General features: G+C 42.8%; 1 protein-coding gene across 2 annotated transcripts; it reads left to right on the forward strand.

Annotated features, from left to right (window-relative positions):
- Window positions 1-212: 212 nt before the first annotated feature.
- LOC139400333 (uracil-DNA glycosylase-like) lies at window positions 213-8,130 on the forward strand. 2 transcript variants are annotated; one of them, XM_071145302.1, is made up of 7 exons: window positions 213-447; window positions 993-1,190; window positions 1,279-1,374; window positions 1,548-1,645; window positions 3,930-4,018; window positions 6,979-7,157; window positions 7,263-8,130. In XM_071145302.1, exons 1-7 carry the CDS (start codon window positions 352-354, stop codon window positions 7,401-7,403), a joined length of 897 nt encoding a protein of 298 aa, XP_071001403.1. In that variant the 5' UTR covers window positions 213-351; the 3' UTR covers window positions 7,404-8,130. The 2 variants fall into 2 exon arrangements, with proteins under 2 accessions (XP_071001403.1, XP_071001402.1); XM_071145301.1 differs by lacking the exon at window positions 213-447 and having other exon boundaries at window positions 743-1,190.
- The last annotated feature ends 6,490 nt before the right edge of the window (window positions 8,131-14,620 follow it).

The raw sequence follows: 14,620 nt of genomic DNA on the forward strand, positions 1-14,620 counted from the left end.
CCTTATTATATTGTACGTTTTGCAAATTCATAACATATAATACGAATTGTAATTTGTAACATATTATACGAAATGGGTGATGGACAGCCACAAATGAATACATATCATACTAAGTAGTGTGCCAAATTACGTACAGAATAATACTAAATGCTCTGAGACCATGTTAGATAGCGCCGACCATACTATGACGGAAGCCCTGCGCGCGTTCACCTTACCATACGTCATCGCAAGTTGGCGGGAAATGTCTGTCAGAGAAGTGGTTCAAAACAAGCGGGACTGTGTTAGTGCTGCTGAACAATAAGGAAAGCAAGCTCTAAGTCAACTACTACCAAATTAATCAAGGTTACTAAAATGATAGGGCAGAAAACGATCAATTCTTTTTTTTCGCCCATTTCGAAGAAGAGAGCTTCGGGAGGGGAACATGAGAGAGAGGATGCCCAAGAACATGTGAGAATTAGCGCACTATTCATTTATAATAATTGTTTGCACGCGAGCTGCATGAATACAAAACGGTGCAATTGTGTAACTATTTTAGGTAGCTAACATTCTGTACATTACAACTTTTAACCTAAAGTTGCATGTATACACATTGAAATCAGGTTATATACTGTTTCACCAGCACGTACCTTGTTGTCTTGACGCTGTTATTACAATAATCTGCTTGCTAACTAACAAAATAATTGATTCAATTGTTACATTTTATGTGATAACATTGAAAAGACCATACAACATGGGTTTCAAACCAGTATTCTAAACCATCTTTGACCTTAACACAAATCCCGCGATATCTTTACCATCAGCGATCACAGGGGGTGGCGTCACTGGCGTCAGTGTTTAGGAAATTTCGTAGTAGATTTAGAACATGTTGCTAGCTGGCTAAAATGCTTGCAATGAATGTACCATATTTGAGACGTTCTCCAATAATGTTTTTAGCTGCACCATTAACAGCCACACGTGTTTCACCAACCTTGCATTTTGCTCAATATACCAAGGTGAAGAAGCTGAAGCTATCAGGCAACGGAACGACGGAGTCACCCCCTTCTCCAGTGTGTCCAGAACTGCTGGCCCGAATCGCCAAAAACAAGCAAGCTGCGTTGGAGAAACTGTCCGCCAGTAACACACCGGATGAATTTGGGGAGAGTTGGAGAAAGAGTTTGGTCTCTGAGTTTGGAAAGCCTTATTTCATAAACGTAAGATGGGTCTACCCACACATAGCTACATCATACAGATTATCACAAATGGGCATAATCAAATTCCCTTCGCTCCTTACTGTTTCAGTTGATGTCTTTCGTTAATGGAGAGAGGAAACTGAACACTGTCTACCCACCCCCTCAGCATGTTTTCACCTGGACACAGATGTGTGACATCCAAGATGTAAGTTTAGGTTTTTGACAACAATGGCACATGTACAGTTTTTCATATTAAGGGGCAGACCCCGCTAATGTACAGTATGAGCCAACTCATAGGGTTAGACTGTACAAGTTATTTCCAGGGGGAAGAACCACTGCACTGCCCATAATGTTCAGAGCCATTTCTCCTTGGTACAGGTCAAGGTTGTAGTCCTCGGTCAGGACCCATATCACGGTCCAAACCAAGCCCATGGATTATGCTTCAGTGTGCAGAGACCTATCCCACCTCCACCCAGGTAGTCTACAGTATTATTACGTTGTAGACCATGTTGAACATATCCAGGCAAGGGGAATATGTTTCCTGTAATAAAATGTATGGTTTAATACATACAGTGCCTTTAGAAATGTCTTTTAAATATATTTTTTTGTCAATGATCTACACAAAATACTTGAATGTCAATGTGGAAGAAGAATTCTAACATCTGTAAAAAATAAAATAATAATAATAATAATATGAAAAATAAAACTCTGTCTTGATTAGATTGGTATTCAACCCCCTTGGTCAATACATGTTAGAATCACCTTTGGCAATGACTACAGCTGTGAGTCTTTTTGGGTGTCTTTTTATTTTATTTAACCCCCTTTTTCTCCTCAATTTCGTGATATCCACTTGCGATCCTGTCTTGTCACTACAACTCCCCAACAGGCTTGGGAAAGGCGTAAGTTGAGTCATGCATCCCCCGAAACATGACTCGCCAAACCAAGCTTCTTAACACCAGCCCGCTTAACTCGGAAGCCAGCTGCACCAATGTGTCGGAGGAAACACCATTCAACTGACGACTGAATTGAATGGTGTTCATTGCTCAAAATAGTATGCGGAATCATCTGGATATGTGTGCAACAAAATTTCAACCTTCACCTTCTGCTACCATTCTATCCTAAGCCGTCTACACATACAGTTTGACGCATACGTTCAACGTAAGCACCACACAACGCACTGCAACTGCCTCTGCAACGCCATGCTGCCAGGCAAATGCAGTGTTCCATTGGAAATGAATGTACTTCTGGTGTACCAGAAGTACATTCATGCTGTCGGTGTGATCGAGGTGTAAAAATGAATCTTTCACTCAGCTCTTTACATGCGCACAGCCCCCAGCCAGGCAGTGAGGTGGAATAGGCTAAATAGGATTCGTCGTTCTTTGTCTTGGTGCGATTTAATTGACCAACTATGAAACAAAACGGCAGAAATACTTTGAAGACAGCTTCTGCACCATTTATTTTAATATAAATGTGATCATACTTGACTTTTTATTCACATGTGAGTGAAATGCTCGCACTGTTGAGCCCTGACCATCTGTCAACGTGGTTGGTGAAATAGACATCTTACACACCAATGCCAAAATCTACCCACATTTGACAGGTGGCGGGTGTTAATTTTAGGCCCTGGTTGGGTTGGATTTGCCCCAAACATAACGCTTTGTGTACGGGACATAAAGGTAATTTCTTTGCCAATTTTTTTTTGCAGTTTTACTTTAGTGCCTTTTTGCAAACAGGATAAATGTTTTGGAATATTTTTATTCTGTGCAGGCTTCTTTCTTTTCACTGTTTAATTAGGTTAGTATTGTGGAGAACTACAATGTTTATGTATCCTCAGTTTTCTCCTATCACAGCCTTTAGTCTCTTTAACTGTTTTAAATTCCCTATTGGCGTCATGGTGAAATCCCTGAGCGGTTTCCTTCCTCTCCGGGCAATTGAGTTAGTGACTTTGTAGTGACTGGGTGTATTGATACCAGTGGAGGCTGCTGAGGGGAGGATAATAACGGAGTAAATGGAATGGATTCAAACACATGGAAACCATGTGTTCTATGTATTTGATACTATTCCACTAATTCTGCTCTAGCAATTACCATGAGTCTGTCCTCCCCAATTAAGGTGCCACCAACCAACTGTTATTGATACACCATCCAAAGTGTACTTAATAACTTCACCATTCTTTAAGGATATTCAATGTCTACCAATAGGGGCCCTTTGTGAGGCCTCCCTGGTCTTTGTGGTTGAATCTGTTTGAAATTCACTGCTCGACTGAGGGACCTTAGGTAATTGTATGTGAGATACAGAGATGACGTAGTCATTCAAAAAATCATGTTAAAGACTGTTATTGCACACAGTGAGGGCATTTAACTTATGTGACTTGTTAAGCACATTTTTTCTCCTGAACTTATTTAGGCTTGCCATAATAAAGAAGTAGAAAACTTATTGACTCAAGACATTTCAGCTTTTCATTTGTAAAAAAGTATAAATAAATCAAAAAACATAATTCCACTTTGACATTATGGGGTATTGTGTGTAGGCCAGTGTAAAACAAAATCTACATTTTTAATAAGTGTTTTAATTCAGGCTGTAACAACAAAATGTGGAGAAAGTCAAGGGGTGTGAATACTTTCTGAAGGCACTCTATATTTATCTGTGTGAAGGACATTTAGCTTTTTTGCCTTTTTTTTATTCGGTATTGGTTTTAGTTTTTCATATCATTGACACAGTTGCCACATCGTCAAATGTATTGCCTCTTCTTTTTTTCAGCTTGTTGAATATGTACAAAGAATTGGCGTCTGATATAGAGGGCTTCCAGCACCCTGGACATGGAGATTTAACTGGATGGGCTAAACAAGGTACTGTAGGCACAATAGTCTAGCACACGTGTCTCAGGAGGGCATAATGTCTGCAAGTTTACGCTCCTCCCTTCTGCCTTATTGATCAGTTAAAGTCATTGATTAGTTAGGAACTCCCCTTGCCTGGTTGTCTAGGTCTTAAGTGGACACTAATTGAAAGCAAAATGAAGAAAGCCAGCAGAGAGACGAGCCCTTGAGGAATTGAGTTTGACTAGGGGTGGGCGGTATACTGTATTTTACAATATACCGGTATCGATGCACGGACCGGTTTGGATTCCACTTTACTTTCTATGTTATTTCAATGTAAAAAAAAAAATCTATGAATATTGTTTGTGAAATGTGAGACGCTACTCAACCGTGTGTAGTGTCCGTTTTTATAGTTTACTCCACCTACTTGAGTCGTCTCTCCTCTCTCTCATTCCGCTTTCCACACAGACCAAGCCGTGCCCCGTCACTCAAGGAGCGCAGTTGTTTTTGCTCGACCAAGAGACCACTTGCTTGATCCAGTCTGCATGGTCAATGCCGCACATGGAACACGATGTTGATAACGATGCTGATTTCCACTTTGCGTCTTAATATATTCCACAAGCGTAATATATTTACACAATTAGTTTGTATCGTACTGTGCAACTTCTTAGAAAGTTGTGGCTAAAATAAATCGTTTTAGCCTCTAATGCTAATTGCTAGCTAGCTAATAAATGTACTGAGTCCGAGCAAACGCAGTTAGCTAATATTGATTGTGTAGGCCTAAATCAACATGTTTGTGCAACATTATCTTCTAAATTAAAGAGTTCTATGCAAAGCATGAATGCTATTTAAAATTTGTATTGGCGGATCGCAAGCAACGGAAAGGTGCATGCACCACCACCTACTGGAGTGTGAAGCCTGTGTGAAGCCTGTTATGGCCCCCTCCCCATTCATCTATTTCTCAGATCAAGCCCTTTAAAAGCCTACTGTTAAAGACTGTGAATTCATTACACTTTGTGAAATAAAAGGGGAAAGAAATTGCTCTACACCCATTAACCTCACCACTATTCCACTAATTGTCCCTATCTGATCCTACACCAGGCTGGCAGCCTGGGAGGACGGGACACTATCATTCAACACACTTTAACTCCTCTGCAGTAACATCTATTTCCCTGCAGCTGCCACCACAACATCTATATTCTGTGGTTGACATTCCATTTCTGCAGGACAGTTGATAACCAAGGCTATGAACGCTAAGAAGCAAATCTTACTGAAGTACATGTTATTTCTATTACTCTCCATTGGCCTCCGCTTACTCTCAGGGAACCTCTTAGGATCACTCGCCCTGGACCCATCTTCCTCTACTACTCCCTTCACAGCCTCAACATAAGACACCTTCTGTACTCCTCTGGCCCAGTCAACCTCGACCTGCCTTTCTCTCACCGGACTCTTCTGATCTCCAGCAACATTAACACACAGCTTTTTCCACAGATATTACACATCTCTTTGTCTCATGCCCTCCTGCACACTTCTTTAGGAATCTTCCTTCTACACACTGCTGCGACATGACCATAAGCTTAGCACCTACAACACTGTGATCGGTTCGGGACAAAAGCTCTCACAGGATAACTGACACATCCTAACTTGACTTTGTCGTGAAAGGACTGCATTAAAACTCAGCAGGACAAACCGTGTCTTCTGTTTCACCACGCTCTCCACCGGGTCTGCTTCGCACCAAATGGCGGTCGTCACAGACACCAGGAATCTTCCATTTCAGTTGATCCTCAACACTTAACGCGATTCCACTTATCACTCCTTTTAGCGATGCCCTGCTCCTGAGAGCAAAGCAAGTCTTTTCACGGACAACACACAAAAAAGCATTGAGTCCACTTCAAGGTACTTTCACAGATTCAACAGTCCCCAAGCTCTTCTCCACCCAACCTGACACCACATATGAATCAGCCAGAAGACAAGGATCCATTCTCTCAAAAGCTCACTCACTGGGCCACAATGATCTTTATCATCATTGGGACAAAACTCGACCTCGACGATCTGCCACCGCAGGTAATTCATTCTCTCTCGTCAGGTGAAATTTCTGAGCTACTGTGGTACTTTTTTTTGCTTTTTGTACTTGATGTCAATCTTCTTCACCATACCGCTTCCCTCTACACTCCACTTCTTTCCTTCTTCCTCACTGTCCAATTCCACATCTCCATGCTCTTTCCGGTCCATCCTCTGTAGTAGAAAACTGTTCAAATGGTTCTTGTATCTTGAAATTTGTCGTCATGTCCGCATGAATAGAAGTAGCAACGGGAAAAAAACATTTAATGTAGTCAAAGATTATAGGGTCCCCAATGAAACACTAACCAACACATTGGTTACTACCTTGTCACAATAACTCCTCATTCTATTTCCATTCCAACAGTTCACCCAAGTGTTTTGATGTAAATCGCTAGTCAAATTGCAATTGCAATATTTGGTTAAAACTAAGGCCAAGATTGTTTTGCCCATATCATGCAACCCAATGTGGAAATGATCTCAAATGAGTGCAGGAAATGCAGAAATGGATGAAAATACTGAATAATTTTTGGTTGAAGTTTGTTTTACACTGTTCAACTCATTCAGAATGGAGAAAGACCCATTGAATGTATGTGTTGCCACCCTAGGGTCATGCACTACTCATAAAGGAAATGTAGAACTTTTTATTATTCCAAAACATCAAATACCGTCCCAATTTGTTGTGATATATTTTGGCAATATAGGCCAGCCCTAAGTTTGGCACCCCTGGTCTAGCAAGTTTGGCTATAGACATACAGTATAGATATAATAGACTCCTGATGCAATATCTTAGGACTGTCATGAATGCAGGCACTATTCAGGATCATGCAGATAATCAGAACAAGTAAATTGAAGTATGAATTGGACATTGATGAACTTCAATGCCTTGATGTGCAGTTATCAGGAGCTAACTGGCATAATGCTTCTCTTTCCAGGTGTCTTGCTGCTCAATGCTGTGCTGACCGTCCGAGCTCACCAGGCCAACTCTCACAAAGACAAGGGCTGGGAAACTTTCACTGACGCTGTGGTGCAGTGGCTCAGCTCCAACCGGGAGGGCCTCGTCTTTATGCTGTGGGGGGCCTATGCTCAGAAGAAGGGAGCAGCTATTGATAGGGTTGGTTAAATGTAATATTGTATTAATAGTGAAACAAACACTTTTCTATTCTTGACACAATCCACTGACCTCCGCTTAATGGTCTTTTGTCTTTATCCTCTGTAGAAACGTCACCATGTCCTTCCCACTGTACACCCCTCCCCTTTATCTGCTCATCGAGGCTTCTTTGGATGCAAGCACTTTTCCAAGACCAATGAGTTGCTGGAGAAATCAGGGAAGGAGCCCATAGACTGGAAGGCACTTTGAGATGTCCCACACAGCCTTATTTTCATGGTGGGGATTCCAAAATGCAACTAACTAGATTCATCACTACTGCTACCAAACCATAAGCTTATGGTATTATTTTTGTTATCAAATATCTGGGTGACATGTTTGTAAATGTTTACTGCAGTGGGCAAGTTCATACTAATTTCCTTTATTGGCAGATTATAGTTTTTACTCTGGTTTTTCAGTTTGCACCCTTTAAAATGTAATTGGATTTGATCTACATTCAAGCTAAGTAATACCTCAACAAGTATCACTTTGTTATGTCAAAACATAGCAGTTATATCAAGGTTTCCCAAACTCAGTCCTGGCCCCACCTCTGGGTGCACATTTTGGTTTTTGCCTTAGCACCACACAGCTGATTCAAGTAATCAAAGCTTGATGAGCTGGTTATTTGAATCAGATTTTTTTTTAGGAAACCCAGGACTGGGTTTGTGAAACCCTGAGCTAAATGTGTCTGGTCTGTAAATATGTAATTATTCTGTTCTTGATTTTTAGTACATTTTGTATTATGCTTTTCTACTTTAAAAATAAACATATTGTTATTCAAGGCTGTTTTATGATACTGTAATCAATATGAAGAATCTATTTAGAATGTTTCCTCTGGGGTTGATGTCTCTGTCAGCGTTTCCCAAACTCAGTCCTGGGGACCTCATGGGGTGCCATGTTCTGGTTTTTGCCCTAGCAATACAGAGTTGATTATGAAATATTCAACTATTCATAAAGTTTTGATATATTTTAATCAGCGGTGTAGTGCTAGGGTACCCCTTGGGGTCCCCATAACCGAGTTTGGGAAATTATGCTCTAAGTTGACATGATTCAAATAAAAAAGGTAATGTGCTGCATGAAGTGAGGGGGGTTCGATTGCCCGGTGTTTTGCACCAGTTGAAAGTTGATTGCATTTGTTTTGGAACCGGGCTGCCTCTCGGGTTTGAGCCTGGTGCCCAATTTTATATGTAATGTAAGTGCTTTAATATGTTTGGACCCCAGGAAGATTAATGGGGATCCCTAATAAATACAAAGCCCACAGCGAATAATGAGAAGGATTCTGTTTTCAAATGCAAAACTCATTGCTTTATCTGTCTTCCAAATGAACACTTGTTGACAAAATGGCCGAGCGGTGCAGATTAGTGTTCGATATGGGAAGGGGCTCCTCCCTCACCGTTTTTGCACTTTCACTGTCACGTGCCATACATGGACAGTTTAGCGTAATCGAATCCGCCCACTGTCAGGTTACGTTCCAGACCTTGAGTGGCTACTGGCCAGACCAATGACTATAGGGCCATACCAATGATTTATATATACACTAGAGGACGACCCATGGGGTACGGTTTTGAAGCCGCCCCCCTTCCATCTTCGCACTCCCCCACGTTGTAAAAAATATTTTGGAAGCTATAGAATTTTTTACATTTTCATGTCTGCATTTGTTTGTTCCATGTTTATATTATTGACAACTTAATATATACTTTTACATTATATTATGTGAGCTTAACATAAAAATGAAAATATATATAAAAACATTTCCCTAAAGTATGATTTTGTAATGTTACTGTCCCCTCTACAAAAAAAACGTAAATACATGTTTTTTTCCCCTTGAAACCATTCATTAAAATACTGTAGAATTCCATCCACTCCTATCGAGGACTACTTCTAGTTCTAGGTAGTGGCAATATGGCCGACCGGTGGGTTCAAATTCTCTCGTTGGCAAGTACATAAATCAAATCAAATTTTATTTGTCACATACACATGGTTAGCAGATGTTAATGCGAGTGTAGCGAAATGCTTGTGCTTCTAGTTCCGACAATGCAGTAATAACCAACAAGTAATCTAACTAACAATTTCAAAACTACTGTCTTGTACACAGTGTGAGGGGATAAAGAATATGTACATAAGGATATATGAATGAGTGATGGTACAGAGCAGCATAGGCAGATACAGTAGATTGTATCGAGTACAGTATATACATATGAGATGAGTATGTAAACAAAGTGGCATAGTTAAAGTGGCTAGTGATACATGTATTACATAAGGATACAGTCGATGATATAGAGTACAGTATATACGTATGCCTATGAGATGAATAATGTAGGGTAAGTAACATTATATAAGGTAGCATTGTTTAAAGTGGCTAGTGATATATTTACATAATTTCCCATCAATTCCCATTATTAAAGTGGCTGGAGTTGAGTCAGTGTCAGTGTGTTGGCAGCAGCCACTCAATGTTAGTGGTGGCTGTTTAACAGTCTGATAGCCTTGAGATAGAAGCTGTTTTTCAGTCTCTCGGTCCCAGCTTTGATGCACCTGTACTGACCTCGCCTTCTGGATGATAGCGGGGTGAACAGGCAGTGGCTCGGGTGGTTGATGTCCTTGATGATCTTTATGGCCTTCCTGTGACATCGGGTGGTGTAGGTGTCCTGGAGGGCAGGTAGTTTGCCCCCGGTGATGCGTTGTGCAGACCTCACTACCCTCTGGAGAGCCTTACGGTTGAGGGCGGAGCAGTTGCCGTACCAGGCGGTGATACAGCCCGCCAGGATGCTCTCGATTGTGCATCTGTAGAAGTTTGTGAGTGCTTTTGGTGACAAGCCGAATTTCTTCAGCCTCCTGAGGTTGAAGAGGCGCTGCTGCGCCTTCTTCACAATGCTGTCTGTGTGAGTGGACCAATTCAGTTTGTCTGTGATGTGTATGCCGAGGTACTTAAAACTTGCTACCCTCTCCACTACTGTTCCATCGATGTGGATAGGGGGGTGTTCCCTCTGCTGTTTCCTGAAGTCCACAATCATCTCCTTAGTTTTGTTGACGTTGAGTGTGAGGTTATTTTCCTGACACCACACTCCGAGGGCCCTCACCTCCTCCCTGTAGGCCGTCTCGTCGTTGTTGGTAATCAAGCCTACCACTGTTGTGTCGTCCGCAAACTTGATGATTGAGTTGGAGGCGTGCGTGGCCACGCAGTCGTGGGTGAACAGGGAGTACAGGAGAGGGCTCAGAACGCACCCTTGTGGGGCCCCAGTGTTGAGGATCAGCGGGGAGGAGATGTTGTTGCCTACCCTCACCACCTGGGGGCGGCCCGTCAGGAAGTCCAGTACCCAGTTGCACAGGGCGGGGTCGAGACCCAGGGTCTCGAGCTTGATGACGAGCTTGGAGGGTACTATGGTGTTGAATGCCGAGCTGTAGTCAATGAACAGCATTCTCACATAGGTATTCCTCTTGTCCAGATGGGTTAGGGCAGTGTGCAGTGTGGTTGAGATTGCATCGTCTGTGGACCTATTTGGGCGGTAAGCAAATTGGAGTGGGTCTAGGGTGTCAGGTAGGGTGGAGGTGATATGGTCCTTGACTAGTCTCTCAAAGCACTTCATGATGACGGAAGTGAGTGCTACGGGGCGGTAGTCGTTTAGCTCAGTTACCTTAGCTTTCTTGGGAACAGGAACAATGGTGGCCCTCTTGAAGCATGTGGGAACAGCAGACTGGTATAGGGATTGATTGAATATGTCCGTAAACACACCGGCCAGCTGGTCTGCGCATGCTCTGAGGGCGCGGCTGGGGATGCCGTCTGGGCCTGCAGCCTTGCGAGGGTTAACACGTTTAAATGTCTTACTCACCTCGGCTGCAGTGAAGGAGAGACCACAAGTTTTCGTTGCAGGCCGTGTCAGTGGCACTGTATTGTCCTCAAAGCGGGCAAAAAAGTTATTTAGTCTGCCTGGGAGCAGGACATCCTGGTCCGTGACTGGGCTGGATTTCTTCCTGTAGTCCGTGATTGACTGTAGACCCTGCCACATGCCTCTTGTGTCTGAGCCGTTGAATTGAGATTCTACTTTGTCTCTGTACTGACGCTTAGCTTGTTTGATAGCCTTGCGGAGGGAATAGCTGCACTGTTTGTATTCGGTCATGTTACCAGACACCTTGCCCTGATTAAAAGCAGTGGTTCGCGCTTTCAGTTTCACACGAATGCTGCCATCAATCCACGGTTTCTGGTTAGGGAATGTTTTAATCGTTGCTATGGGAACGACATCTTCAACGCACGTTCTAATGAACTCGCACACCGAATCAGCGTATTCCTCAATGTTGTTGTCTGACGCAATACGAAACATGTCCCAGTCCACATGATGGAAGCAGTCTTGGAGTGTGGAGTCAGCTTGGTCGGACCAGCGTTGGACAGACCTCAGCGTGGGAGCCTCTTGTTTTAGTTTCTGTCTGTAGGCAGGGATCAACAAAATGGAGTCGTGGTCAGCTTTTCCGAAAGGGGGGCGGGGCAGGGCCTTATATGCGTCGCGGAAGTTAGAGTAACAATGATCCAAGGTCTTTCCACCCCTGGTTGCGCAATCGATATGCTGATAAAATTTGGGGAGTCTTGTTTTCAGATTAGCCTTGTTAAAATCCCCAGCTACAATGAATGCAGCCTCCGGATAAATGGTTTCCAGTTTGCAAAGAGTCAAATAAAGTTCATTCAGAGCCAACGATGTGTCTGCTTGGGGGGGGGGATATATACGGCTGTGATTATAATCGAAGAGAATTCTCTTGGTAGATAATGCGGTCTACATTTGATTGTGAGGAATTCTAAATCAGGTGAACAGAAGGATTTGAGTTCCTGTATGTTTCTTTCATCACGCCATGTCACGTTAGTCATAAGGCATACGCCCCCGCCCCTCTTTTTACCAGAAAGATGTTTTTTCTTGTCTGCGCGATGCGTGGAGAAACCTGTTGGCTGCACCGCTTCGGATAGCGTCTCTCCAGTAAGCCACGTTTCCGTGAAGCAAAGAACGTTACAGTCTCTGATGTCCCTCTGGAATGCTACCCTTGCTCGGATTTCATCAACCTTGTTGTCAAGAGACTGGACATTGGCAAGAAGAATGCTAGGGAATGGTGCACGATGTGCCCGTCTCCGGAGTCTGACCAGAAGACCGCCTCGTTTCCCTCTTTTTCGGAGTCGTTTTTTTGGGTCGCTGCATGGGATCCATGCATAGCATTAGCAATCCAGGGTTTATATACATAATTTGTCCAAACATATCTGTCATCGTGCCAGACACATCTGTGCGGTGGTGGTCCTTCAAACACAAAACGTATCGTCTAAATGCAACATATCTAGCGTGACAATGCCTGTACAAAGTTTACCGATTCGAGACTCTGCCTTCCATGTGCGACTGCTGCATCAATACTTGATTCTGCTGAAGAATTACCCAATTCTTACCAAATCCGTGACGAGGTCAGTATAGCTAACGGTAGCTAGCCTATTGAAATAGTTTGAATATAATGGGATCATTAGCTATTGTTATTAGCTAGTTAGCTTGCAGGGGTCTTTCTCGTTATCTTATAGCTAACTAGTGTAACACCTAACAATTGACAACAATTACAACTGATCACTCATACAGAAATTGTTCTTAACTGACTTGCATTAACTAATTTGTGGTAGACATCGTAAGGGTATGGAGCTACTTGATAATTTGCAAACTATGCCTAGGCAAGGTAAACATATCCTTTTGCCAAGACCTTTCTACGTTGCTCTGTCTGTTTTCAGCCAATCAGCCTCTGCTCTAAGAACCTCCCTCATCTTTCCTGACAACAGTTTCTGTCATAGTTGCATTGTTTCAATGCACTTAAAGAAGAAAACTTTCTTCAAACTTTAACCACTACCATGGCATGAGTACAAATAAACGGTCTACATCTTTTTCAGTGGCATTCTCTCAGCAATGGGAAATCTTCTATCGCAAGCATTGGAAGCAAAACGAAAGGCCAAAGAAGGGACCCCAGTGAAGGAGATTGACATTTCAGGACCTGCCCGCTTTGCCTTTTATGGGTAGGCATGTGATTAAAATCAGTTCCAAATCACTTGAATTCGTTTAAAAAAAAATGCCATGTACTGTATAATGAACACAGCTATTGAAGTTTCCCGTTTTTGTTTCAGGTTGCTCATTACTGGGCCTGTAAGCCATTACTTTTACCAACTTATGGAGGTGTTGATGCCTACCACTGTTCCATACTGCATGGTGAAACGCTTGCTCTTAGACCGCCTTATCTTCGCCCCTGCATTCCTGCTGCTTTTCTTCTTTGTTATGAACATCCTGGAGGTAAGTCACCTGCTCCACTATGGAGTCTCCTGTACCATACACCTGACTAGCCCATTCATAGACGCTACTGACTTTAAATTGTCTTCCTGGAACTAAATTGCTTGTCTTATGATCTCTTACCTTTTCAGCCTGAGAGGACTGAGAACTGTCATGATTGTTCTTAGTGTGTTCTTGGAAATTGGCCTTAGATTATTTGGAATTTGATTGAGGACATAATGTAATTGTTGTTTTACAAACCCTTGAAAGGCCTTGTACAACACTAAGATCATACTGTATTCTACTTATTTTCAGATATAGAACACCATAACAACAACAAGCCTCTGTCCAATGGAACCTGTTCGTCTGTCTTTCTCCATTCTCCTGGGTTGAACCCACAGGTCAACCTCACATATGACTACAGGTAAACGCAACCTGATAATCTTAAACAGCCTTTTCATATCAATAAAGAGAAGAACCAATTATACAAACTCAGTAAATTGTCTTGGAATTATAGTGTGTACTCTGATAACACTGTTGAATACACCATGTCTCTCCACAGCTCCTCAGAATACCACTTTCAACTGATGGCTGTGTTGGTTCACCATGGTGACATGAACTCAGGACACTTTGTCACTTACCGCCGCTGCCCTCCCTCGCCCCACAGCCCCTCTCCATTCAGCTCCCAGTGGCTGTGGGTTTCTGATGACTCTGTACGCAAGGCCAGTCTGCAGGAGGTGCTGTCCTCCAACGCCTACCTACTCTTCTATGAGCGGGTGAGACGGCTCCGTCTACTGTTGGAGGAGTAGAGCCCCGGAGCACTGAGCCAGACTGGACACCTACTCCCCTGCCAACCCATACCACCACAGCCATGTGTGCCACAGAAAACACCCCTCAGAAGTGTAATTATCCAGCCCCAATGGCTTACCTGTAGGATTGTGCTTTAACAGTACAAAAGATTATGCTGCTCTACTTTGACCTCCTGTCATATTAAAATCATGAATGTCCCCCTCGTCTTTTACAGCGATTTAGGAGGCACTGCCTTTTAGATCCCAGAGATTGCCTACCTGTAGGAATAATTGGACTGTTCTCAAAAACATCTCAGAATACTGGTAGTCGTTTCACAAAAGATTTGCGTTACTTCAACCAAGATGTTTTTTGGCT

This window comes from Oncorhynchus clarkii, unplaced genomic scaffold, assembly GCF_045791955.1.
Source record: "Oncorhynchus clarkii lewisi isolate Uvic-CL-2024 unplaced genomic scaffold, UVic_Ocla_1.0 unplaced_contig_9607_pilon_pilon, whole genome shotgun sequence".
NCBI classification, from domain to species: Eukaryota; Metazoa; Chordata; class Actinopteri; order Salmoniformes; family Salmonidae; genus Oncorhynchus; species Oncorhynchus clarkii.

Bases quoted from the DNA above. Each gene is read 5' to 3' on its own strand.
- LOC139400333 (XM_071145301.1), top strand. From the start codon at position 882: ATGCTTGCAATGAATGTACCATATTTGAGACGTTCTCCAATAATGTTT. The intron at 1,191-1,278 runs GTAAGATGGGTC...TTACTGTTTCAG, and splicing joins GAAAGCCTTATTTCATAAAC to TTGATGTCTTTCGTTAATGG. The intron at 1,375-1,547 runs GTAAGTTTAGGT...TCCTTGGTACAG, and splicing joins AGATGTGTGACATCCAAGAT to GTCAAGGTTGTAGTCCTCGG.